This window comes from Loxodonta africana, chromosome 1, assembly GCF_030014295.1.
Source record: "Loxodonta africana isolate mLoxAfr1 chromosome 1, mLoxAfr1.hap2, whole genome shotgun sequence".
Classification (NCBI taxonomy): Eukaryota; Metazoa; Chordata; class Mammalia; order Proboscidea; family Elephantidae; genus Loxodonta; species Loxodonta africana.
Window position 1 is genome coordinate 60665547 of NC_087342.1, and position 25295 is coordinate 60690841.

At 40.7% G+C, this 25295-nt stretch overlaps 1 protein-coding gene across 1 annotated transcript in view; it reads left to right on the plus strand.

The window, feature by feature from the left end:
* The window catches only part of STMND1 (stathmin domain containing 1), a 37040-nt gene extending 15747 nt beyond the window's left edge, over window positions 1-21293 (plus strand). Inside the window, exons 3-5 of the mRNA XM_064295238.1 lie at window positions 2653-2804; window positions 18647-18778; window positions 20698-21293. Coding sequence (XP_064151308.1) covers window positions 2653-2804; window positions 18647-18778; window positions 20698-20982 — 569 coding nt within the window. The 3' untranslated portion in view covers window positions 20983-21293. The remainder of the gene's footprint in view (window positions 1-2652; window positions 2805-18646; window positions 18779-20697) is intronic.
* The last annotated feature ends 4002 nt before the right edge of the window (window positions 21294-25295 follow it).

Here is a 25295-nt window from a genome sequence, read left to right on the forward strand (position 1 = left end):
TTTTTCGGTTTGACAGCCACTAACCACAGCAGTTATTTTGCACCTTACAGATAAGCCCACCTTCTAACAAAATCATTCTAATTCCTTGAAGAGGACTCGCCTCTAACCTTTTTACTGAATGTTCTCCCATTGTTTCAAGCTTCTAGTTTATCTATCTGGAAGACACGTTTTTAACACTGTGTACCAAAAGCTGTGTAGAGCACTTTAAAATTAGATTTTGATTCATTTCAAGCACAAGCATAAGTAAGAGGAACAGAGCTGAAAAGATAATAGTTACCAGATGATAGGAAGTTTGTTGGAGTTACTTGCAGTGGTCAATTAGAGAAATCTCTTCCAACCTGTAGGTTGATATATTCTGAAGTAAGAGACATCTGGTTAAAAAAAAAAAAATTTTGTTAGGGAGGATTTTTTTTTTTTTTCCCTTTCATCCCATCACAAATTTATGGACGCTGTCTTTGTTGCCCATCAAGATTTGAAATTTTCATAAAAAACTTCCATCCATTGAAAGGAATGGACTTGGTTACTCTCAGGACTTCCCGATGGTCACAAAATAGAAAACAGCCCATTTCTGAGGACTCTGTGTTTCATTATCTGTGACAAGAAAAGCAGAAGTAGGGAGCCCAACAACCTAGCTGCGTTTATGTCATGAATGTAGCATCGTAAAACCGTGGCTCGCCTGCTTAGTTATCTAATCGAATGGTATTTATGAAGGAGGGGTCTCACTCATTAATGCAGTTTATGAACGCTCCGCTCAAAACTGTTTAAGTGTTAATTTTTAGAATCCCTAATAAAATTTTAGTTCTTACCACTTTACTCCAACTCTGATTGGCCCAAAAACTCTTTCAAAAAGGCGTACTTTCGCTCATGTAGATTTAGCAGAAGGCGGTACTGTAAACTCAGGGTTGCAGAACTAGAAATCTCCTGGCAACACTTTGCTGTTTATCCTTTGTATACAAAGCATAGAAACCAAACTGCAACTCCTAAGAGTTACCAGAAGACTCGCTCATTCTTAGCTGTGGTTTAGCTTCATAATTAGTGCAGAGAACCATGTGTTGTCGGACCCAAGAGTATAAGTGTTGTTACAACAAAAAAAAGGAGTTCATAGCAGCACATGAAAAGCTTTTTGTTATATTAATACGCCACCTGCTAAACAAACAGTGTGGTCTGTTGATGGGTATCCTCTGTAAGAATGTTAAGAATTGGAACTTCAAAGGATTACAAAGACTTATGATAGAAACAGATCCTTCAGAGTGCTGAGACTAAGAATTTTTTTAGTAAGAATTAAATGAGGATTTAATTTGAAAACAAGATAAATGTCTTACAAAGAAGATAAAGTCTCGCGGGATGTGATTGTGCAAATTTTCAACTTCTGAATTTTCTGTGGTATAGACACTTATCTCCTACCAGAAGGTGTAGGCTTATCAATTCCTCTTTTATGGCAAGGATCACACCTTATCTGTAATAATTTAAAATGCTAGGCCTAAACAGAAATACTTATTTTCAGATTTTCCCTCTCTGTAGATCTCTTGGAAATCCTGGTGGTGCAGTGGTTAAGAGCTGCGGCTGCTAACTAAAAGGTCAGCAGTTCGAATCCACCAGGTGCTCCTTGGAAACCCTATGAAGCAGGGTGGCTATCATGGATTGAATTGTGTCCCCCGAAAAATGTGTGTATCAACTTGGTTCCATGCTTCCCAGTATTGAGTGGTTGTCCTCCATTTTGTGACTGTAATTTTATGTTAAAAGGATTAGGGTGGAATCGTAACACCACCCTTACTCAGGTCACCTCCCTGATCCAAGGTAAAGGGAGTTTCCTGGGGTGTGGAAACTTTTATCTCTCAAGAGATAAAAAAAGAAATGGAATCAAGCAGAGAGTTGGGCACCTCACACCACCAAGAGAGCAGTGCTGGGAGCAGAGAGCATCCTTTGGACCTGGGGTCCCTGTGCCTGCGAAGCTCCTCAACCAGGGGAAGATTGAGGACGAGGACCTTCCTCCAGAGCTGACAGAGAGAGAAAGCCTTCCCCCTGGAGCTGATACCTTGAATTTGTATTTGTAGCCTACTGGACTGTGAGAGAATAAACTTTTCTTTGTTAAAGACATCCACTTGTGGTATTTTTGTTACAGCAGCACTAGATGACTAAGACAGCCGCTATGAGTCAGAATTGACTCGACGGCAATGGGTTCTTTTTTTTGGTAGGTCTCTTATAATGTGATGTGATATATGTTCTGGGCATGTTTCATAGCTCACTTAAAACAGTCGTATGCATTCCAGTGGATGAAAACATCTGACAGATGTTCCAAAATAGCAATAATAATTAAAAAAAAGAAACTCAAAGAAAGATTTTTTCATTTTCTTTTCAAAGCTGAGAGTTCTTTTAATCATATTAACTAAAGGCATGCCTAAAAAAAAATAAAAAGTGGGCCGTACTGGGCTATAAAGCTGATCTTGAAAACAAACTTTTTTGGGGAAAAGAGATTTCTAACTCCATAAAACGAATATAATAGAGTCTTAGTACCCAGCACCTAGGCATAATCTTTTGTAACAGGTACATAAAATGAGACTACGATGTCATTAAGTAACATGATCAGTAAAGTCTCCATTCAGCATTTGCTTAAATCTTGCTTTCTTTCTTCTTTTCCTTTTCCTTTGGAAGACCTAGTGCCCAACGGATTAATCAGCAAACCCCAGGACCTGGAGAATCGAGAGCGGCAAAGATCATCAGACATCCTGGAGGAACTCATTGTTCAAGGAATAATACAGAGCCACAGTAAAGTATTTAGAAATGGAGAGTCATACGATGTCATGGCAAGTAATTTTGAAATAAGTGTCAGCTTATAGTTAAAAGTAGTAATAGAATATGATTAATCACAAGTCATTATTTCCAGCATATGCCTTATAGAGTGACAGCCCAGATGACAGCGTTTATCTCAGCCAATTTTTGCTCTGATAAATTCCTCCCCGCCCCCCTCCCCAACACACAGTTACTCTCTACTGATTCAGGAATTGCCGTAATCATTAACTCTTAGTGAATCTAGTAAAACATATATCTTAGGTTTTACTAGATTGGAGACCCAATAAGCCCCTTTTGTTTAATAACATGCCTTCATTCTTTCAGCAGTTTTCATTGTGATTGCTATGTACTAGATATTGTGCCGGGACATTGAGGATATAAAACCGAAATCTGATCACTACATAAGAAAGCAGGCCTAAAGACCAAAGCTAAAATACCCATGCTTATGGGAAAGGAAGCCCTGGTGGCACAGTGGTTGGCAGTTGGTGGTTCAAACCTACCAGCCACTCTGCGGGAGAAAGTTGTGGCAGTCTGCTTCTGTAAAGGTTTATACCCTGGAATCCCTATGGGGCATTTCCACTCTCTTCTATAGGGTCGCTGTGAGTTGGAATCCACTCGAAGGCAGTGGGATTGGTTTGAGTACATGAGGGCAGAGCCTTGCTGATTCAGTGGCAGAATTCTTGCCTTCCATGACAGAGCCCTGGGTTCCAGTCCCAGCCCAGGCACCTCACGTGCAGCCACCATCTGTCTGTCAGTGCAGGCTTGTGTGCTGCTATGACACTGAACAGGTTTCAGTGGAGCTTCCAGACTAAGGGAGACTAGGAAGAAAGGCCTGGCAATCTACAATTAGCCAATTAAAACCCTGTGGATCACAAAGGTTCAATCCACAACCCATCACGGGGATGGCATAGGAACAGGCAACATTTCATTCCATTGTGTGTGGGGTCACTGCGAGTCGGGGGCCAACTCAACGGCAGCTAACAACAACATACATTTATACACACACAAACACCCTGAAGTCAAACAAGAGGAAATAAATACATTGTAGAAATTGTTTCCCTATTATTTTTCTTTGTTGATTCATCTTGACTAATCTGTCATTGTTTTTCCTTAGTTTGAGTAATATTATTACTCTGTTGACTGGTCATGGCCAAAGTCTAGAGTTCTAAAATTCTTAGTAATTTCTGTATAAACCTGCTTAGAAGACAGCAGGTTTTGTTTGTTTGTGTGGGGTTTTTTTTTTTTTTAAGCCTCTAGGGATAAACCAGTACCCACAGGCGCCATTGTTGTTGTTGTGTGCCAGGAGTCAATTCCGACTCATAGAGACAACATAGGACAGAGTAGAACTGATCCAGAGGGTTTTCAAGGCTGTAATCTCTATGGAAGCAGATCGCCACATATTTCTCCCTAAGAGCGGCTTGGGGTTTTGAACCGCCAGCCTTTCAGTTAGCAGCTGAGCTCTTAACCACTGCACCACCTGGGCTTCTTACAGGCACCACTAGTAGGCCGAAAATATAGTCAGAAGAAAGAAGGTGAAGAGAAGAAATAACAAGGGAAAGAAGCCTGAGGAAAAAAGAATGAAAAAGAAAAGAAATAGAAGTGGTAGAAATGGAGACCAGACATTATATCAAAGGCTGTGACAGAATCACAGAGTTAGACAAGAATGACACAACTCTTTTTTTTTCACTTTGGTGTTGGGCCAGGATGTCCCATTATCAACCAGGCTTACAACAGGCTAGAGCAGCAACACAGCTCTGCATTTTCTTGTCTAATATACTGTTGGCTGCACATTTGAATCATCTTCAAAAATCTGGGAGCTTTCCAAATCCCTGGTGCCCAGGCCCCACCCCAGCCCCACGCCAGGGGTGCTGTTGTTGTTGTTGTTAGTCGCCGTCAAGTCAATTCTGACGCAGGCCGACTTCACATGTGCTGTGTTTCCAAGACTGTGACTTTTTGGAAGCAGATCGTCAGGCCTGTCTTTCGAGGCGCCTCTAGGTGGGTTCTTATTGCTAACCTTTTGGCTAGTGGTTGAGTACTAAACCATGTGGTTCAGGGGTAGAATTCTGTCTTTCAATATAGGAGACCCGAGTTTGATTCCCAGCCAGTGCACAGCCGCCACCCGTCTGTCAGTGGAGGCTTGCACGTTGCTATGATGTTGAACAGGCTTCAGTGGAGCTACTGAACTAAAACAGACTAGGAAGAAAGGGTCTGGTGATCTACTTCTGAAAATCAGCAGGAAGAAACCTTATAGATCACAGTGGTCTGGGCTGGCTCAACAGCAGCCTAATGCCTGGGGGTGGGACCTGGCATTAGTGCTTTTGAAAGCTCCCACTGAACTACTGAACCACTGCTCTAAAGTGTCAGCAAACATGTGCACAGAGCCTCCGATCATTATAAGGCTAAAACGGTTTAAAGCTTTTGAAATTGTAATCCCTCATTCATTGTGAAAGAGAATTCCAAAATATTCCTGAACAGGTTCCACTTCAGAAATAGAGATGAAGTAGACCCAGGAAAAGCATGTAAATGAAGAAGAGACGTAATTGCTCAGTGGTCCAGGTGAAAGCCTCTGTCAACTTAGGTGTAGCTGAAAACATAAGCCTGCCAGACACCAGGTGTCCTGGGAAAAGTTATGAGGCCAATTTAAAAGGATGAGAATAAGTATTGAAGGACTGAGAGGGGAACCACATTAAGAATGGAAGTATTATTAGACAGCTATTACCTTTAACTATTATTTAATATTATTTTTAGAGGAAATAAGGCACGATAAAATTGGCAAAAAAAAAAAAAAAACCGAAGCCTGAAGGAAAACAGAAAGAGTATGGTCATAAAAAGAATATTAATTTCAACAGTTACTAAAACGTGATGAATTCAGTCTGACATGTAAACACTATTTCTTCATTGCTATAAAAAATTAATAAAATATAATGGGGACAAATAGAATAACAAATGTGAGAATGCTTTTAAAAAATAAGATTTCTTCAAATGGTTTGCTCTCGGCTACTAACTGAAAGATTGGCAATTTGAATCCACACAGCGGTGCCTTGTAAGAAAGGCCTGGTGATCTACTTCCAAAAGGTCACAGATTTGAAAATCCTATGGAGCACAGTTCTACTCTGAAATACATGTAGTCACCGTGAATCAGAATAAACTCAATGGCAATGGTTTTTTTCTGGGTTATGTAGATCTATCTTGTTGTTAGGTGCCATTGAGTTCATACCGACTCATAGCAATCCCATAGGGTTTCATAGACTGTAATCTTTATGGGAGCAGATTTCCAGGTCTTTCTTTCGCTGGGTAGATTCAAGCCCACAACCGTTCAGTTAGCAGCTGAGAGGTTAACCACTGCACCACCAGGGCTCCTCTTATGTAGACCTATAGTATACTAGGTATAAGGGAATTTTAGGCACAATCTCTCTGCTTCTCAGTCCTGTAATCTTTAATGCAGGTTATTACTTAGAGTGACAGTGATAAAGGATGCTGAAAAGTGAAGGCCCTCCATCCATCCTGTGATTCAGGGGGCTTCCCAGAGGTCCGTGAGCATATCTGTATCCATCACAGGGGCCCCATCCTTTTTTGTCTTTTGTTGTAATTTTTACCACTGATTGCTGGCAAGGACTACAGCAATGCCGTAGTGCCTGCTGCTAGCCAGCTTTCAAGCATATTCATGCTCACTGATTTTATGCTCACTCAGAAAGAGTTAAAATGATATGTTGTTATTTTTAGTTGCCATCAAATTGATTCTGACTCATGGCTACCCCATGCTCCATAGGGTTTTCATGGCTGTGACCTTTTGGAAGCAGATCTCGAGGCCTGTCTTCTAAGACGCCTCTGGGTGATTTCAAACCGCCAACCTTTCAGCCAATAGTCGAGTGCTTAATTGTTCATGCCACATGCCAGATTCGTAAATGAATTTTTCAGTACATTTTAAAACGTTCCACTGAGATTTAAATGTGCTTTAGTTGTATGTACATATATGTAAATATGTGTACTGGTTGCTGTAGATCTCTCTAAAGAAATGTGATTTTCCTTTATTCACATAGATATTATCCAGTTTAACTGGTTGCCGTCAAGTCACCTCCAACTCATGACAATGCTATGTGTGTCAGAGTAGAACTGTTCCACAGGGTTTTCAATGCCTGATTTTTCAGAGGTAGATTGCCAGGCCTTTCTTCCAAGGTGCCTCTGGATGGACTCCATCCTTTTGGTTAGTAGCCAAGCACATAAGCCATTTGCACCACCCAGGGACTTCATTATCAAGTTAGGTGTGTTTTATCCCAAATACATTTCTCCCAGCCTCTTAGCATGCTGTGGGTCTCCCTCCCCCAGGCTCTGAGAAGTCCCTGTTGATGCCTCCCATCTCTGGCCAAAGTCTGTTCCCTGCTCCCTGGGACTTCTGTGCTTGGTAACCTATGATGTAGTTAGGGAGTTTGCCTCTCTTGCTTCAGGATCTCCAACATTGTTTACTGAACCTCATGGGGTGTTTTTTAAGGAGGAGGAAGTTGACTGGGTTAAGACTCAATAATGCCAGTTAATGCTCAGAGTGACCTTCCCCAGGAGGTCTAAAAGTGACAGAACAGCCTGAACAAATCTCTTGCAGGAAACCTTGGCCTGCAGCCATTCTATGCACAAGGCTCCAGTCAGGAAACTGAACTGAGTTAGGTTCAGCTGTAGGTCAGTTGTTGCTTAGGAAAGCCTGGAGGACTGCATAGAGGATGCAAGAGGTAATACGTAAAGGTTAGGGTGGCTAGAGACAAGACCTGCGTCTTATTTCAGCGTCTTTGGGCTTGGCAGTCCACTGATAGTATTCTTAAAGATGAGGGAACTGGCAGCTTCTATAGGTTTTAAAGTTCTTTCCTTCTTTTTTTTTTTTTTATGTTAAGAAGCTAAATAGAAATAGATAAGTGAGCTTTTATCGGTATATTTGAAAATATTCTGTGATTTAAATGGCCATGCTATATATGTGTCTTAAGCATCATGTGATCATTGTTATTATCATTTTTATGTGTCTGTAGTTGATACCCTGGTGGCGCAGTTGTTAAGTGCTATGGCTGCTAATCAAGAGGTCGGCAGTTCGAATCTGCCAGGTGCTCCTTGGAAACTCTATGGTGCAGTTCTACTGTGTCCTATAGGGTCACTATGAGTCAGAATCAACTCGATAGCAGTGGGTGGGCAGTTGATAAAAGGAGCCCTGCTGGTGTAGTAGTTAAGTACTCTGCTGCTAACTGAGAGGTCACCAGTTTGAACCCACCAGCCATTTCACGGGAAAAAGATGTGGCAGTCTGCTTCTGTAAAGATCACAGCCTTGGAAACCCTATGAGACAGTTCTTCTCTGCCCTGTAGGGTCGTTGTGAGTCAGAACTGAATTGATGGCAATGGGACAGCTGATAAAGGAGTCCCAGGGTAGCAAAAACAGTTAAGTGCTGGGCTGCTAGCGAAAAGGTTGGCAGTTCAAGCCCACCCCGAGGTGCCTCAGAAGATAGGCCTAGGGTGATCTACTTCCAAAAAATCAGTCACTGAAAACCCTGTGGAGCACAGTTTTACTCGTACACACATGGGGTCACTATGAATTAGAATCAACTCAATGGCATCTGGTTACAGTTGATAAATCTTGACTTCATAAAACTCAGTGTGAAAAAGTCTTTCAGTTCTTTTACAAAAATTGTCAGCCTCAACAGGGGAAGAGGGCTGTACACGTAGGATTAGTTTCTGGAAGGGGAAGGAAGTGCATTATTTCATATGCATCGTTTTGAGATAAAACCAGAGGAAGAGTCCAACACAAACCAGAAACACAAAATTCTCTCAAAACCACTGACCTTATCATTTCAGTGAAGGATCAGGCTCCCGTATAAAGCCCAACTGGGCTTTCTTTATTGGATCTTGGATTCCTATTTAATTTTCTGGTAGCCCTCTGTGAAAGAACATCTCCTAAAATGCCGTTTTCAGACAAATCTCACAGTGTCTTGGTAATCAAGTGCTGCTATAGCACAAATACCACAAGTGGATGGCTTTAACGAAGAGACATTTACTCTCTCACAGCCCAGGAGGCTAGAAGTCCAAATTCAGGGTGCCACCTTTAGGGGAAGGCTTTCTGTCTGTGATGGCTCTAGGGGAAGGACCTTGTTGTCAGTCTTCCCCGGTTGAGGAGCTTCTCAGCACAGGGACCCTGGGCCGAAAGGACTCGCTATTCTCCTGGCTCTCATTTCTTGGTGATATGAGGTTCCCATGTCTCTCTGCTTGCTTCTCTCTTTTATATCTCAAAAAAGGCTAGTTTAAGACACCATCAAATCTTATAGACTGAATCCTGCCTCATTAACATAACTGCCACTAATCCCATCTCGTTAACATCATAGAGATAGGATTTACAACACATAGGAAAATCACATCAGATGACAGAATGGTGGACAGTCACACAATACTGGGAATCATGGCCTAGTCAAGTTGACACATATTTTGGGGGGACACAATTCAATCCATGACACACAGTATCTCTAGTTGAGCCACCATAGCAGCAAGTATGTCCCTCTCTTCAGCAGATGGCTTTTGCCAGCAGGAAGCCTACGATGCCAATCATTATTTAAAAAAATACAAAAATGGACAAAAAGAAACAAACAAAAACCCTGGCCTCAGGTCATGCAGCATTAGTGACAGAGCCTGGGGTTCAAGACCAGGCCTCCTGCCTCCTGGCCTCGTGCTTTTCCGATTCTCATTCCTCCCCTTTGTGACCAATATTGTGTCCTGTTTAGAATCTTTGTGCTATCATTGAAAAAAGGCATTGCTTAGGAGTACCTGAGTGGGGCAAATAGTTAATGTGCTCGATTGCTAAAAATTTGGCAGTTTGAGTCTGCCCAGAGGCACTTCAGAAGAAAGACCTGGCAGTCTACTTTCAAAATATCATCCATTGAAAATCCTGTGGAGCACAGTTCTACTCTGATACACACGGGGTTGCCATGAGTCAGAATTGCCCACAACTGTTTTTATTTTTGGTTTTTCATTGACTGAAAAGTAAGTACCATTTATTGAGTGGCTACTATATACCTCTTTCTGTGTCTCTCTTTTTTTAACAATCCTATGAAATAAGTATTGTTAAACCTATTTTACAAATGAGAAAACCAATGCTTACAGAGTTGAAGGATTCATACAAAGTCACACTGAGGTGGAGCCAGAATCCAAACCCAGGTCTGTCTTAAATGTAGACCTGGTGCCTTTTTCTACAATGCTACACTGTTTCTCTTTGTTTCTTTGATTTATTTTCTCAGTACCTACAGCATTCTCATCTGAAGAGACAGTCTTAGAGAAATTAGAATGAGTAGCAATAGTTCTTTTGTCTAAATTTCCTCACAGAAATTACCTGGAACAATATTTGGTTTGTTTAATAATGAAGCCTTAAAGTTCATTAAAACTTCCCCCTAGTTGTAATAAATCTATATACCCTGACCTAGAAAGATGTCATATTAAATTAAGTGAGGAAAGCAAATGGCAGAGCAGTGTATATGGTATAATTCTATTTATATTTTAACAACACAGATGTATTTCTAATGCATATATGTACACAGAGAGAGAGAGAGAATGTCTGGAAAGACACACATCAAACTCTTTTTTTTTCTTTTAATTAACTTTTATTAAGCTTCAAGTGAACGTTTACAAATCCAATCAGTCTGTCACATATAAGTTTACATACATCTTACTCCGTACTCCCACTTGCTCTCCCCCTATTGAGTCAGCCCTTTCAGTCTCTCCTTTCGTGACAATTTTGCCAGCTTCCCACTCTCTCTATCCTTCCATCCCCCCTCCAGACAGGAGATGCCAACACAATCTCAAGTGTCCACCTGATATAATTAGCTTACTCTTCATCAGCATCTCTCTCCCACCCGCTGACCAGTCCCTTTCATGTCTGATGAGTTGTCTTCGGGGATGGTTCCTGTCCTGTGCCAACAGAAGGTCTGGGGAGCATGGCTGCCGGGATTCCTCTAGGCTCAGTCAGACCATTAAGTACGGTCTTTTTATGAGAATTTGGGGTCTGCATCCCACTGATCTCCTGCTCCCTCAGGAGTTCTCTGTTGTGCTCCCTGTCAGGGCAGTCATTGATTGTGGCCGGGCACCAACTAGTTCTTCTGGTCTCAGGATGATGTAGGTCTCTGGTTCATGTGGCCCTTTCTGTCTTTTGGGCTCTTAGTTGTCGTGTGACCGTGGTGTTCTTCATTTTCCTTTGCTCCAGGTGGGTTGAGACCAATTGATGCATCTTAGATGGCCGCTTGTTAGCATTTAAGACCCCAGACGCCACATTTCAAAGTGGGATGCAGAATGTTTTCATAATAGAATTATTTTGCCAATTGACTTAGAAGTCCCCTCAAACCATGTTCCCCAGACCCCCACCCCTGCTCCGCTGACCTTTGAAGCATTCATTTTATCCTGGAAACTTCTTTGCTTTTGGTCCAGTCCAATTGAGCTGACCTTCCATGTATTGAGTGTTGTCTTTCACTTCACCCAAAGCAGTTCTTATCTACTGATTAATCAATAAAAAACTCTCTCCCTCCCTCCCTCCCTCCCCCCTTCGTAACCACAAAAGTATGTGTTCTTCTCAGTTTTTACTATTTCTCAAGATCTTATAATAGTGGTCTTATACAATATTTGTCCTTTTGCCTCTGACTAATTTCGCTCAGCATAATGCCTTCCAGGTTCCTCCATGTTATGAAATGTTTCACAGATTCCTCACTGTTCTTTATCGATGCGTAGTATTCCATTGTGTGAATATACCACAATTCATTTACCCATTCATCCGTTGATGGACACCTTGGTTGCTTCCAGCTTTTTGCTATTGTAAACAGAGCTGCAATAAACACGGGTGTGCATATATCTGTTTGGGTGAAGGCTCTTGTATCTCTAGGGTATATTCCGAGGAGTGGGATTTCTGAGTTGTATGATAGTTCTATTTCTAACTGTTTAAGATAACGCCAGATAGATTTCCAAAGTGGTTGTACCATTTTACATTCCCACCAGCAGTGTATAAGAGTTCCAATCTCTCCGCAGCCTCTCCAACATTTATTATTTTGTGTTTTTTGGATTAATGCCAGCCTTGTTGGTGTGAGATGGAATCTCATCGTAGTTTTAATTTGCATTTCTCTAATGGCTAATGATCGAGAGCATTTTCTCATGTATCTGTTGGCTGCCTGAATATCTTCTTTAGTGAAATGTGTGTTCATATCCTTTGCCCACTTCTTGATTGGGTTGTTTGTCTTTTTGTGGTTGAGTTTTGACAGAATCATGTAGATTTTAGAGATCAGGTGCTGGTCTGAGATGTCATAGCTGAAAATTCTTTCCCAGTCAGTAGGTGGTCTTTTTACTCTTTTGGTGAAGTCTTTAGATGAACATAGGTGTTTGATTTTTAGGAGCTCCCAGTTATCGGGTTTCTCTTCATCATTTTTGGTAATGTTTTGTATTCTGTTTATGCCCTGTATTAGGGCTCCTAGGGTTGTCCCTATTTTTTCTTCCATGATCTTTATCGTTTTAGTGTTTATGTTTAGGTCTTTGATCCACTTGGAGTTAGTTTTTGTGCATGGTGTGAGGTATGGGTCCTGTTTCATTTTTTTGCAAATGGATATCCAGTTATGCCAGCACCATTTGTTAAAAAGACTATCTTTTCCCCAATTAACTGACACTGGTCCTTTGTCAAATATCAGTTGCTCATACATGGATGGATTTATATCTGGATTCCCAATTCTGTTCCATTGGTCTATGTCTGTTGTTGTACCAGTACCAGGCTGTTTTGACTACTGTGGCTGTATAATAGGTTCTGAAATCAGGTAGAGTGAGGCCTCCCACTTCTTCTTTTTCAGTAATGCTTTGCTTATCCGGGGCTTCTTTCCCTCCTATATGAAGTTGGTGATTTGTTTCTCCATCACATTAAAAAATGTCATTGGAATTTGGACCGGAAGTGCATTGTATGTATAGATGGCTTTTGGTAGAATAGACATTTTTACAATGTTAAGTCTTCCTATCCATGAGCAAGGTATGTTTTTCCACTTATGTAGGTCCTTTTTAGTTTCTTGTACTAGAACTTTGTAGTTTTCTTTGTATAGGTCTTTTACATCTTTGGTAAGATTTATTCCAAGTATTTTATCTTCTTGGGGGCTACTGTGAATGGTATTGATTTGGTTATTTCCTCTTCGGTGTTCTTTTTGTTGATGTAGAGGAATCCAAGTGATTTTTGTATGTTTATTTTATAACCTGAGACTCTGCCAAACTCTTCTATTAGTTTCAGTAGTTTTCTGGAGGATTCCTTAGGGTTTTCTGTGTATAAGATCATGTCATCTGCAAATAGTGATAGCTTTACTTCCTCCTTGCCAATCCGGATACCCTTTATTTCTTTGTCTAGCCTAATTGCCCTGGCTAGGACTTCAAATACGATGTTGAATAAGAGTGGTGATAAAGGGCATCCTTGTCTGGTTCCCGTTCTCAAGGGAAATGCTTTCAGGTTCTCTCCATTTACAGTGATATTGGCTGTTGGCTTTGCATAGATGCCCTTTATTATGTTGAGGAATTTTCCTTCAATTCCTATTTTGGTAAGAGTTTTTATCGTAAATGGGTGTTGGACTTTGTCAAATGCCTTTTCTGCATCTATTGATAAGATCATGTGGTTTTTATCTTTTGTTTTATTTATGTGATGGATTACATTAATGGTTTTTCTGATATTAAACCAGCCTTGCATACCTGGTATAAATCCCACTTGATCAGGGTGAATTATTTTTTTGATGTGTTGTTGGATTCTATTGGCTAGAATTTTGTTGAGGATTTTTGCATCTATGTTCATGAGGGATATAGGCCTATAATTTTCTTTTTTTGTAATGTCTTTACCTGGTTTTGGTATCAGGGAGATGGTGGCTTCATAGAATGAGTTGGGTAGTATTCCGTCATTTTCTATGCTTTGAAATACCTTCAGTAGTAGTGGTGTTAACTCTTCTCTGAAAGTTTGGTAGAACTCTGCAGTGAAGCCGTCTGGGCCAGGGCTTTTTTTTGTTGGAAGTTTTTGATTACCGTTTCAATCTCTTTTTTTGTTATGGGTCTATTTAGTTGTTCTGCTTCTGAATGTGTTAGTTTAGGTAGGTAGTGTTTTTCCAAGAATTCATCCATTTCTTCTAGGTTTTCAAATTTGTTAGAGTACAATTTTTTGTAGTAATCTGAAATGATTCTTTTAATTTCATTTGGTTCTGTTGTGATGTGGTCCTTCTCGTTTCTTATTCGGGTTATTTGTTTCCTTTCCTGTATTTCTTTAGTCAGTCTAGCCAATGGTTTATCAATTTTGTTAATTTTTTCAAAGAACCAGCTTTTGGCTTTGTTAATTCTTTCAATTGTTTTTCTGTTCTCTAATTCATTTAGTTCAGCTCTAATTTTTATTATTTGTTTTCTTCTGGTGCCTGATGGGTTCTTTTGTTGCTCACTTTCTATTTGTTCAAGTTGTAGGGACAGTTCTCTGCTTTTGGCTCTTTCTTCTTTTTGTATGTGTGCATTTATCGATATAAATTGGCCTCTGAGCACTGCTTTTGCTGTGTCCCAGAGGTTTTGATAGGAAGTATTTTCATTCTCGTTGCATTCTATGAATTTCCTTATTCCCTCCTTGATGTCTTCTATAACCCAGTCTTTTTTCCGGAGGGTATTGTTCATTTTCCAAGTATTTGATTTCTTTTCCCTAGTTTTTCTGTTATTGATTTCTAGTTTTATTGCCTTGTGGTCTGAGAAGATGCTTTGTAATATTTTGATGTTTTGGACTCTGCAAAGGTTTGTTTTATGACCTAATATGTGGTCTATTCTAGAGATTGTTCCCTGTGTGCTAGAAAAAAAAAGTATACTTTGCAGCAGTTGGGTGGAGAGTTCTGTATAAGTCAATGAGGTCAAGTTGGTTGATTGTTGTAAGTAGGTCTTCCGTGTCTCTATTGAGCTTCTTACTGGATGTCCTGTCCTTCTCCGAAAGTGGTGTGTTGAAGTCTCCTAGTATAATTGTGGAGGTGTCTATCTCACTTTTCAATTCTGTTAAAATTTGATTTATGTATCTTGCAGCCCTGTCATTGGGTGCATAAATATTTAATATGGTTATGTCTTCCTGATCAATTGTCCCTTTTATCATTATATAGTGTCCTTCTTTATCCTTTGTGGTGGATTTAAGTCTAAAGTCTATTTTGTCAGAAATTAATATTGCTACTCCTCTTCTTTTTTGCTTATTGTTTGCTTGATATATTTTTTTCCATCTTTTGAGTTTTAGTTTGTTTGTGTCTCTAAGTCTAAGGTGTGTCTCTTGTAGGCAGCATATAGATGGATCGTGTTTCTTTATCCAGTCCGCGACTCTCTGTCTCTTTATTGGTGCATTTAGTCCATTTACATTCAGCGTAATTATAGATAAATAAGTTTTTAGTGCTGTCATTTGGATGCCTTTTCATGTGTGTTGTTGGCAATTTCATTTTTCCACACACTTTTTTGAGCTGAGACGTTTTTCTTAGTAAATTGTGAGATCCTCATTTTCATAGTGTTTGACTTTATGTTAGTTGAGTCGTTAGGTTTTCCTTGGCTTTTATCTTGAGTTATGGAGTTGTTATACCTTTTTGTGGTTACCTTATTATTTACCCCTGTTTTTCTAAGTAAAAACCTAACTTGTATTGTTCTATATCGCCTTGTATCACTCTCCATCTGGCAGTTCTATGCCTCCTGTATTTAGTCCCTCTTTTTGATTATTGTGATCTTTTACCTATTGACTTCCATGATTCCCTGTTATGTGTATTATTATTATTATTTTTTTAATTAATCTTAATTTGTTTGTTTTTGTGATTTCCCTATTTGAGTTGATATCAGGACGTTCTGTTTTGTGACCTTGTATTGTGCTGGTATCTGATATTATTGGTCATCTGACCAAACAATATCCTTTAGTATTTCTTGTAGCTTTGGTTTGGTTTTTGCAAATTCTCTAAACTTGTGTTTATCTGTAAATATCTTAATTTCTCCTTCATATTTCAGAGAGAGTTTTGCTGGATATATGATCCTTGGCTGGCAGTTTTTCTCCTTCAGTGCTCTGTATATGTCGTCCCATTCCCTTCTTGCCTGCATGGTTTCTGCTGAGTAGTCTGAACTTATTCTTATTGATTCTCCCTTGAAGGAAACCTTTCTTTTCTCCCTGGCTGCTTTTAAAATTTTCTGTTTATCTTTGGTTTTGGCGAGTTTGATGATAATATGTCTTGGTGTTTTTGTTTTTGGATCAATCTTAAATGGGGTTCGATAAGCATCTTGGATAGATATCCTTTCATCCTTCATGATGTCAGGGAAGTTTTGTGTCAGGAGTTCTTCAACTATTTTCTCTGTGTTTTCTGTCCCCCCTCCCTGTTCTGGGACTCCAATCACCCGCAAGTTATCCTTCTTGATACAGTCCCACATGATTCTTAGGGTTTCTTCATTTTTTTTAATTCTTTTATCTGATTTTTTTTCAGCTATGTTGGTGTTGATTTCCTGGTCCTCCAGATGTCCCAGTCTGCATTCTAATTGCTCGAGTCTGCTCCTCTGACTTCCTATTGCATTGTCTAATTCTGTAATTTTATTGTTAATCTTTTGGATTTCTACATGCTGTCTTTCTGTGGATTCTTGCAACTTATTAATTTTTCCACTATGTTCTTGAATAATCTTTTTGAGTTCTTCAACAGTTTTATCAGTGTGTTCCTTGGCTTTTTTCTGCATTTTGCCTTATTTCATTTGTGATATCTTTAAGCATTCTGTAAATTAGTTTTTTATATTCTGTATCTGATAATTCCAGGTTTGTATCTTCATTTGGGAAAGATTTTGATTCTTTTGTTTGGGGGGTTGGAGAAGCTGTCATGGTCTGCTTCTTTATGTGGTTTGATATGGACTGCTGTCTCCGAGCCATCACTGGGAAACTAGTTCTTCCAGAAAATCCGCTGACTGGTACGCTGGCTCCAGGCTCTGAAAACAATCGCTGCCTCCCTGTATTTGTTCGTTCTCCGTCTCTAAATCTGTGTTTGTTGTTCAGGGTTCGTAGATTGTTATGTACGTGATCGATTCTCTTGTTTTTCCGAGTCTTTGTTGCAAGAGGGATCTGCGGTAGCGTCCACCTAGTCCGCCACCTTGGCCCCGCCTCCACACATCAAACTCTTAATAAAGATTCATGGTGAGGAGTGAGATTACGGACCAGGTGGTTAAACAGAAGATTAGGAGATTATTTGTTTATGTATCATTTTAATTTTTCATAACAAATGTATATTATAAAACAATTTTTTAAAAGAAAATCATGTAAATTAAAACTTTCTTCAGAAACCCTTTACAACAATTTTGCTTTTTTTGTAACTAGAAAATTCGAACCAGAAATAGCTTTGGGCTATTTAAACGGCAGTCAACCATATGAAAAGGGATTTTATTTTTTACTTGTCCTGAAAAATTTATAAAGTAACTGCAGCAATGCCAGCACACAGTTGCTGCTCAGTAGTCATGAATTATCTCTCTCTTTTGTGAGACCAAAAGTTATAAAAACTCATCTTGATCCCAAATGAAAGTAATTTGTAGTTTATGTGGTTAAGAGCTTAGCTGCTAACCCAAAGGTTAGCAGTTCAAATCCACCAGCCGCTCCTTGGAAACCCTATGGGGCAGTTCTACTCTGTCATTTAGGGTCACTTGAGTCAGAATCGGTTCGACAGCATCGGGTTTATAAAGTCATCAGATTAAATTATGACTTTGAACTACGAATCCACATTGCTCGTTCACCATCTTTTCCCCTTCTTGTGCTCATCCTCAAAGTTGTTTTCTTCTTATGAGTCCTCTTCATCCAGTCCCAGAACACCTTTACATTCTTGGCCCGTTTTCTGTGATAGCCTATTTGTTTCTAGGAATCTGATAGATTTTTTTTTCTTTTTTTTAATTGAACTTTAGATCAAGGTGTACAAAACAAACCAGTTTCTCATCAAACAGCACACACATTGTTGTATGACGTTGGTTAACAACCCCAGGACATATCAACACTCTCCCTTCTCACCTTGGGTTCCTTATTACCAGCTGTCCTGTTCCCTCCTACCTTCCAGTCCCTGCCCCAGGGCTGGTGTGCCCATTTACTCTTATTTTTTTCCATGGGCCTGTTCAATCTTTGGCTGAAGGGTGAACCTCAGGAGTGGCCATATTCTCAGGGTTTCTCCAGTCTGTCAGGCCAGCAAGTCTGGTCTTCCTTTTTGAGTTATAATTTTGTTCTACATTTTTCTCCAGCTCTGTCTGAGACCCTCTATTATGATCCCCATCAAAGCAGTTGGTGCTGGTAGCTGAGCACCATGTAGTTGTACTGGACTCAGTCTGGTGGAGGCCGTGGTAGATGTAGTCCATTAGTCCTTTGGACTAATCTTTCCCTTATGTCTTTAGTTTTCTTCATTCTTCCTTGTTCTCAAAGGGGTGAGACCAGTGGAGTATCTTAGATGGTCACTCACAGGCTTTTGGCTTTAAGACCCCAGACGCTACTCACCAAAGTAGAGTGTAGAACACTTTCTTTATAAACTCTGTATGCCAGTTGAGCTAGAGGTTCCCTGAGACCGTGGTCACCATAGCCCTCAGCCCAGCAATTCGGTCCCTCAGGTCCATGTGTCTACGGAGCTACATGGGCTTGCCTTGTACACGTTGTGCTGGCTTCCCCAGTAGGCATCTAATAGATTTTGTCTCTAGGAATTAATTCTGTCATTTCCAGCTTTCATGTTGTTATTATTATTTGATCTGCTACTGGAAGATTAGATTAGAAGTTTAGATGTTGAAGGTTTACATTTTAAACTGTGTTTCTTTCTCCTCTGCCAGTGAATATGTTTGCTTCTCCATGTGAATATGTGTCTTCCTTCAGGTGGACACGACTGAGAAGCCACTGAGAAAGCCACCAGCCAGACTGAAAAAACTGAAGATCAAAAGGGAAGTGAAGGATTTCACCATGAAGGACATAGAAGAGAAGATGCAGGCAGTGGAGGAGCGCCGGAAGGTACCCAAGTTCTCCATTATACTAGGTCGGCTTCCAAAAATGAGCCCATCGGTAGGTTTAGGACATGTTGCATGGATTTATACTAAGTACTTTAATGATCTGCATGCCTCTTATCATGAGGCACTGGTGGTTCAGCAGTAGAATTCTCGCCTTTCATGTAGGAGACCCAGGTTTGATTCCCAGCCAGTGCACCTCATGCAGAGCCACCACCCATCTGTCTGGAGGCTTGTATGTTGCTATGATGCTGAATAGGTTTCAGTGGAGCTTTCAGACTAAGACAAACTAGGAAGAAAGGCCTGGCAATGTACTTCCAAAAATCAACCAGTGAAAACCTTGTGGATCACAATGGTCTGATCTGCAAGTGATCCTGGGAATGGCCCAGGACCAGGCACCGTTTTGTACCATTGTGTATGGGGTTGCTGTAAATCTGGGCTGACTCAAGGGCACCTAACAACAACAACATACTTCTTATGTTGTATCCTTAGATGCTTGTTTATTTTTTAATTCCTTTTGTGTTGAATACACTATCTGGAAGTTGGTTGAATTTCAGTGTCATCCATATAGCTTAAGCAAGTGCTCTAACAAATTCACAGGATGGTAAGTCAGGTGTGACGTGGGAATCAGGTGTCAAGGAGGCCATGAAAAGTAACCAGGCTTACTATACTCACAGTTTCCAGAGACATGGAGGCCCACCACACCATGACACAGGGCCACACAGGGGTTGCACCCAGGGACAAGGCAACGACAAGCTGGAATTGTAGGTGGGGGCTTGTGTATGACAAGCAGCTAGGCTCCGTGTGCTTCCTGGGTGTTGGGCATCTGGAATAATTCTGCAGGATCGGGGGCACAGGACCTGTCTTAGTTATCTAGTGCTGCTATAACAGAAACACCACAAATGGATGACTTTAACAAGCAGGAATTTATTTTCTCACAGTTTAAGAGGCTAGAAGTCTGCATGCAGGGTACAGGCTCTAGGGGAAGGCTTCCTCTCTTTTTGCTGTAGGGGAAGGTTCTGGTTTCTTTTCAGCCTTTGTTTCTTGGCTCCTTGGTGATCTTCACTGGACATAGGATTCATCTTCCCCATCTCTGCTTGCTTGATTGCTCAATCTGCTCTTTTTATATCTCAGAAGAAATTGATTTAAGACACACCCTACACTATCACTCCCTCATTAGCAAAACAAAGACAAGCCATCCCCAAATGGGATTATAACCACAGGTATAGGGATTAGGATTTACAGCACATATTTTTAGCGAAAACAATACAAACCATAATAGGGGCTGTCCCTAGTTTTTGGGTACCTGGCCCCGAGGTAATTAGGATGGGTGCTTATTGGCCCAGGAGTATGAGAGCCTGATAAGAGGAGTGGTTGTAGAGTGGATTTAATCAGCTGCTCAAGAAGGGGATGGATCACTCTCCAGAGAGGGCCTCAAAACTGTGTCAAGACAGCATCTAAAGAAAATGGTATTGCAGTAAGGAAGACACGATTCTCAGAATTAAGTGAAATACAGAATTTTGTTCATATTAAAGAAGGAAAACTTCAGCTTTCAGTAGGGGTGGGGAAGGGGTTGCGGGCTGAGAGGAAGCACTGCAGGCCATCAGACAACTCCCGAAGCCCGTGTGTGCACATATGGCCCCATGACCCTCCATCAGCCATTCTGCCGGGACCTAGCCTTCACGGGTTTAGACAGACAGCCTCCATTTCCTGTCTCTCTCCTTGGCCTCTCAGAGAGCAAGGACTGGACTATAAGCTCCACAAGGCTACAGCCGGTGTCTTCTTCACAGTAATTCTTCAGCATATGTTTGTTAAATGACTGGATGACAGAGGAGAGAAGCCCTAAGTGTTAATTACCAGGAATACTAATGAGAACTTGTAGAAAGTTCTTCAGGCTGTCTTTCATTGTTTTATACTGCCTTTCAGACTAAAGAAGAAGAAATAAGGAAAAGACTACGGAGTGATCGACCTTTGCCCCCAGACCATCATTGGGATTTAGTGGAACTGGGTGGGGCTGAGGTCCCGTTCGCCAAAGGACTTAAAACTGTGAGCTCTACTGGGCTTGAACTACCTGACCTGCAAGGAGGAGAGCTGCTGAAAAGGAAAAAGAGCAAAAGTGAGACCACCTCAAGCGATTTAAACTACAGTGATGAAGGTATTGGTGTCGTGGAATCAGACATGTCCTACAACCAAGCAGATGACATGTTCTAATATGCCATTTTATGTGAATTTAGTAAAAAATACATCTCTCTCCAGCTGTGACTTTCTTAATATGCCGCACGTTTTCTTTGACTGTCTCACCCCATTGGGAGTCCTGCCTTGGGCTTAGGAATGAGTTGTGAGCAGCACGGGCTGGAGGTTAGTTGGGTAAATGAAATGGCTATGTTATCTAAAAATGGAAGATTTGACCAGCTTGTAAGACTGGCATTCTCCTTCACTGTGGCTTCAAACATTATGAAAATGTCTTCGATTTTCTGAGTTCTTTCCCATTTACTTTACTGTGTTCATGCCAAATGAATCCTTCCTTTGGGCTCCTCTTCCTTGGTGTTGCCTGCCCTCTGCTGGTCCTTACACAGATCCTAGTGCCCAGTGCCTAGCTTCCCTGCTGGCATGCTGAGCTGAGTTTGCTGGCCTTTTGGTTCAGTGGTAGAAGTTTCACTTTCCATGCAAGAGACCTGGGTTTGATTCCCACCCAATGCGCCTCATGTGCAGCCATCACCCAGCTGTCAGTGGAGGCTTGTGTGTTGCTATGATGGTAAACAGGTTTTGAAGGAGTTTCCAGACTAAGATAGACTAGGAAGAAAGGCTTGGTGATCTGCTTCCAAAAATCAGCCAGTGAAAAGCCTATGAATCAAAATCATCCAATCCCCAACCAATCATGGGGACGGTTCAGGACTGAGCAGTGTTTCGGTCCGTTGTGCACGGGGTTGCCATGAGTTGGAGCCGACTAAAGAACAGCTAACAACAACAAAAACAACAACATTTTATTGAAATTATACCTGGGCTCTTCCCTCTCCCTTATCACTCACACCCTGTCAATTATCAGGTCTTAAGAGTCTACGCAAGATTTAAGAGTCTTAAGCCTTAAGACATAAGTCTTAAGAGTCTGTAGTGTCGCTATCAGTTGGAATAGACTTGACGGCACACAGCAACCACAACAAGAGTCTACATTATAAACATCTCTTGTATCCACTTTTGTGATTCCCCTGTCACCACCTAGTTTAGGCCATGTCACTATCATCCATCCACCTGGCTTATGACAACAGTCTTCTTAATCTTTCTACAACAGTCCTCTGCTTTAATCTTTTATTGGCCCTTTTGGTGTCAGGATAAAGTCCCCAACTCTTTATATAACTGGTAGGGATCTAAGCTTTCACAACTCATCCTGACTAAACGTTCCTCAAGCTCAGCACACTCTCTCTAGCCTCTGGGCCTTTGCATATGCTATTCCTTCCTTCCCCTCTCCCCTTTTTGCTATTTTACTTGGCCAATGTCTTCTTGTTTCTCATGTCTCAACTAGGACACCACCTTCTCCAGGAAGCCTTCTCTGAGCCCTCTGGTCTGGGTCAGAGCCCCTCTCTCATTGTTACCCTTTTGGCACCCTGGGCTGCTCATCTTAGCACTTGTCACCCTGTATAGGAATTGCCTGATACATTACCATCTTCACCACTATTTTCAGTTCCAGCAGGGCAAAGGAATGGGTGTATCTTGATCATGGTTGCATTTTTGTTCCTTGGACAGTGAATGGCACATGATAAGTGTTGTGTAAATACTTGTTTAGTGGATGAATTGATATACCCGCACATCCTCCAGAAGCAGAGGACAGCCCCAGGAGATGGCTTGTTTTCCTGGAAACTAACAGCTGGGGCGGGGGCTGGGGGGGTTGGTTTAGCTTAAGGACAGCTCAGCATCTCCTATTTATACATCCCCTTTGGGATTTCGCAGAGGGGTACCTGGTGTTCCAGTACCGGTAGGAATGAGAAATCCTGGAACCAGTGAGGTGTGATGGTGGCAGCAGGTGGGGGGTTCTTTCAAACTCTTTTCAGGATCAAAACCCTAGAGCCAGAGTCTACATCTTGCTGTGTGACCTTGGAAAATCAGGTAGGCTTCCCTTGTCTCAATATTCTTGTATGTTGATTTGGAAAACCACCTTCACAGAGTTGTATCAAAAGCAATTCTGTGTTTAACGGTCCTTTGTAAACTGGAATATGCCATAATATTTATAGCATGCTATTTATGTAAATTCCCATGTGAGCAGCATGTCTCTCATCCTTCCTGAAGTTTCTCGATGGAGAAGTTTCTGTGGTGGCATGTGCCGACCTCATAAAATATTAGAGTTGCTAAAATGATTGTACAAGGATGCTTACAAAAATATTTGTCTCATTCAGGTCTCTGCAAATAATAAAATTTAAATGACAAAAAAATACATTTGGTAAAAATGTGGTGAAGGGAAAGACAACACATAATATGGGGACAGTCAGCACACACACACACACACACAAATGTATACTTATTTCTGCAAATTAAATTGCCAATTTTGGTAAATAGAGAAATAATACTTTCTCTTGAAATCTCATGCTATTGCTTGTTCTTTACAGTTGTTGGGATGGTATGTTCATTGAGATAAAATATGTACAGTATAGATGTGAACATCATCATTGACACCCCGGCTTGCAGACCTCTCTACACACATGGAGTTAAACATGTAAAAGAGTAACACATCCCAAATGATAATTTATTTTCTTAGTGATACCATCCACTTCAACAAGGTGGGAAGAAAGGTGATTAAAATTTAGAGCCCCCGGAGACCAGGAACTGCTCTGAAACTCTAAGTATATTAAAAACTAGTTGCTGAAGAGTTGATCCTGACTCCTGGTGTCAGAGTAGAACTGTGTTCCACATGGTTTTCAATGGCTGATTTTTTTTGGAAGTACGCCAAGCCTTTCTTTCAAGGTGCCTCTAGACAAACTCGAACCTCCAACCTTTCAGTTCGTAGCCAAGCATAACCATTTGTACCACCCATGGATTCCTTAAACCAAATAAAAAGCCCCAAACCCATTGCTGTCCAATCAATTCCGACTCAGCACTATGAGATGATGGACCCCCTAAGCACATTCCTACTCACAAAACCATCTGAGGGTTTAGGGATGAGGAACGGGAGGCTCAGAGGTTCTAAGCAACTTCCCCACAATCCCAGAGCCACTAGTATCAGCTGGGAATAAAGCTTGTATGTAAATCAGGGCTTCAAACTGGCTTGGTCCAGTTCAAATGCCTGCTGAGAATTTTCATTTCTAACAAGTTCCCAGTCAATGCTAATGCTGCTGGTTAGGTACCAAACCTGAAAATCCCTAGTAGAGAGTGGTTCTCAAAATGCATTATACATAAGAATCACCCAGGGATCTTGCTAAATGGTAGATCCTGATTCAGTATATCTGGGGTGGAAATGCAAATTCTCAGCAGGAGTTTGTACTGAAATGAACTGGTTTGAAGCCCTGATTTAAATCCTGCTTGGAAACCCTGATGGCGTAGTGGTTAAGAGCTACAGCTGCTAACCAAAAGGTCAGCAGTTCGAATCCACCAGGTACTCCTTGGAAACTCTATGGGGCAATTCTACTGTGTCCTGTAGGGTCGTTATGAGTCAGAATTGACTCGATGGCAATGGGTTTGGTTTGGTTTTCTGCCTCCAAAGTGTTTTCTATCCCATCCTGCAACATCTCTTTTTTTTTTTTTAAAACTTCAGATGTCAATGTGGCTTTTCTCCATCATCATCTTTGTTTCTTTTTTTAAGGATTATTTACACTGAAGAATAATTGAAAACAAAGATTGAGATTTCTAAAATATAGCCCCTGGGGTAATATTTTAATTTTATGTATTGAAATAGCATAATGGGTGTTCTCATTCTTAAAACAAAGTTTTGAACAACCACCAAGGTATTTCAACTAAAATTAAAGAGCAACCTTCAGGAAATTATAAGCCAGTGAAGACAAGATTCAGTAAAACCGCTCTAGAATCATCTTAGTTGATGGCAATTAAAAAATGTATATATTGTTTTCCTTGTAAAAGATGATCTTGCTGTATCTAACAGAAGATACTTCGATATACAGTAATCCTCTAATATTGGAGAACATATAGATAATTTATATTTAAAATGATATATATACACACACATATATGTGTGTATGTGTGTGTAAGTATGTGTATGTGTGTATGAAGGAGCCCTGGTGGCACAATGGTTAAGCGCTCGGTTGCTAACCAATAAGATGGCAGTTCGAACCTACCTGTCGGCTTTGTGGGAGAAAGACCTGGTGATCTGCTCTTGTAAAGATTATAGCCTAGAAAACCTTATCGGGCACTTCTACTCTGTCACATGGGGTTGTCATGAGTCGAAATCAACTTGACGGTACCTAACAACAGCAACAATATATATGTACTTTTAAATATTTGCATATGTATTTAAAATAATACACATTTTAAGACATGTCAGTAAAAGTAATTTTTTAGGTTAGTAAATTTTTTTACTATAA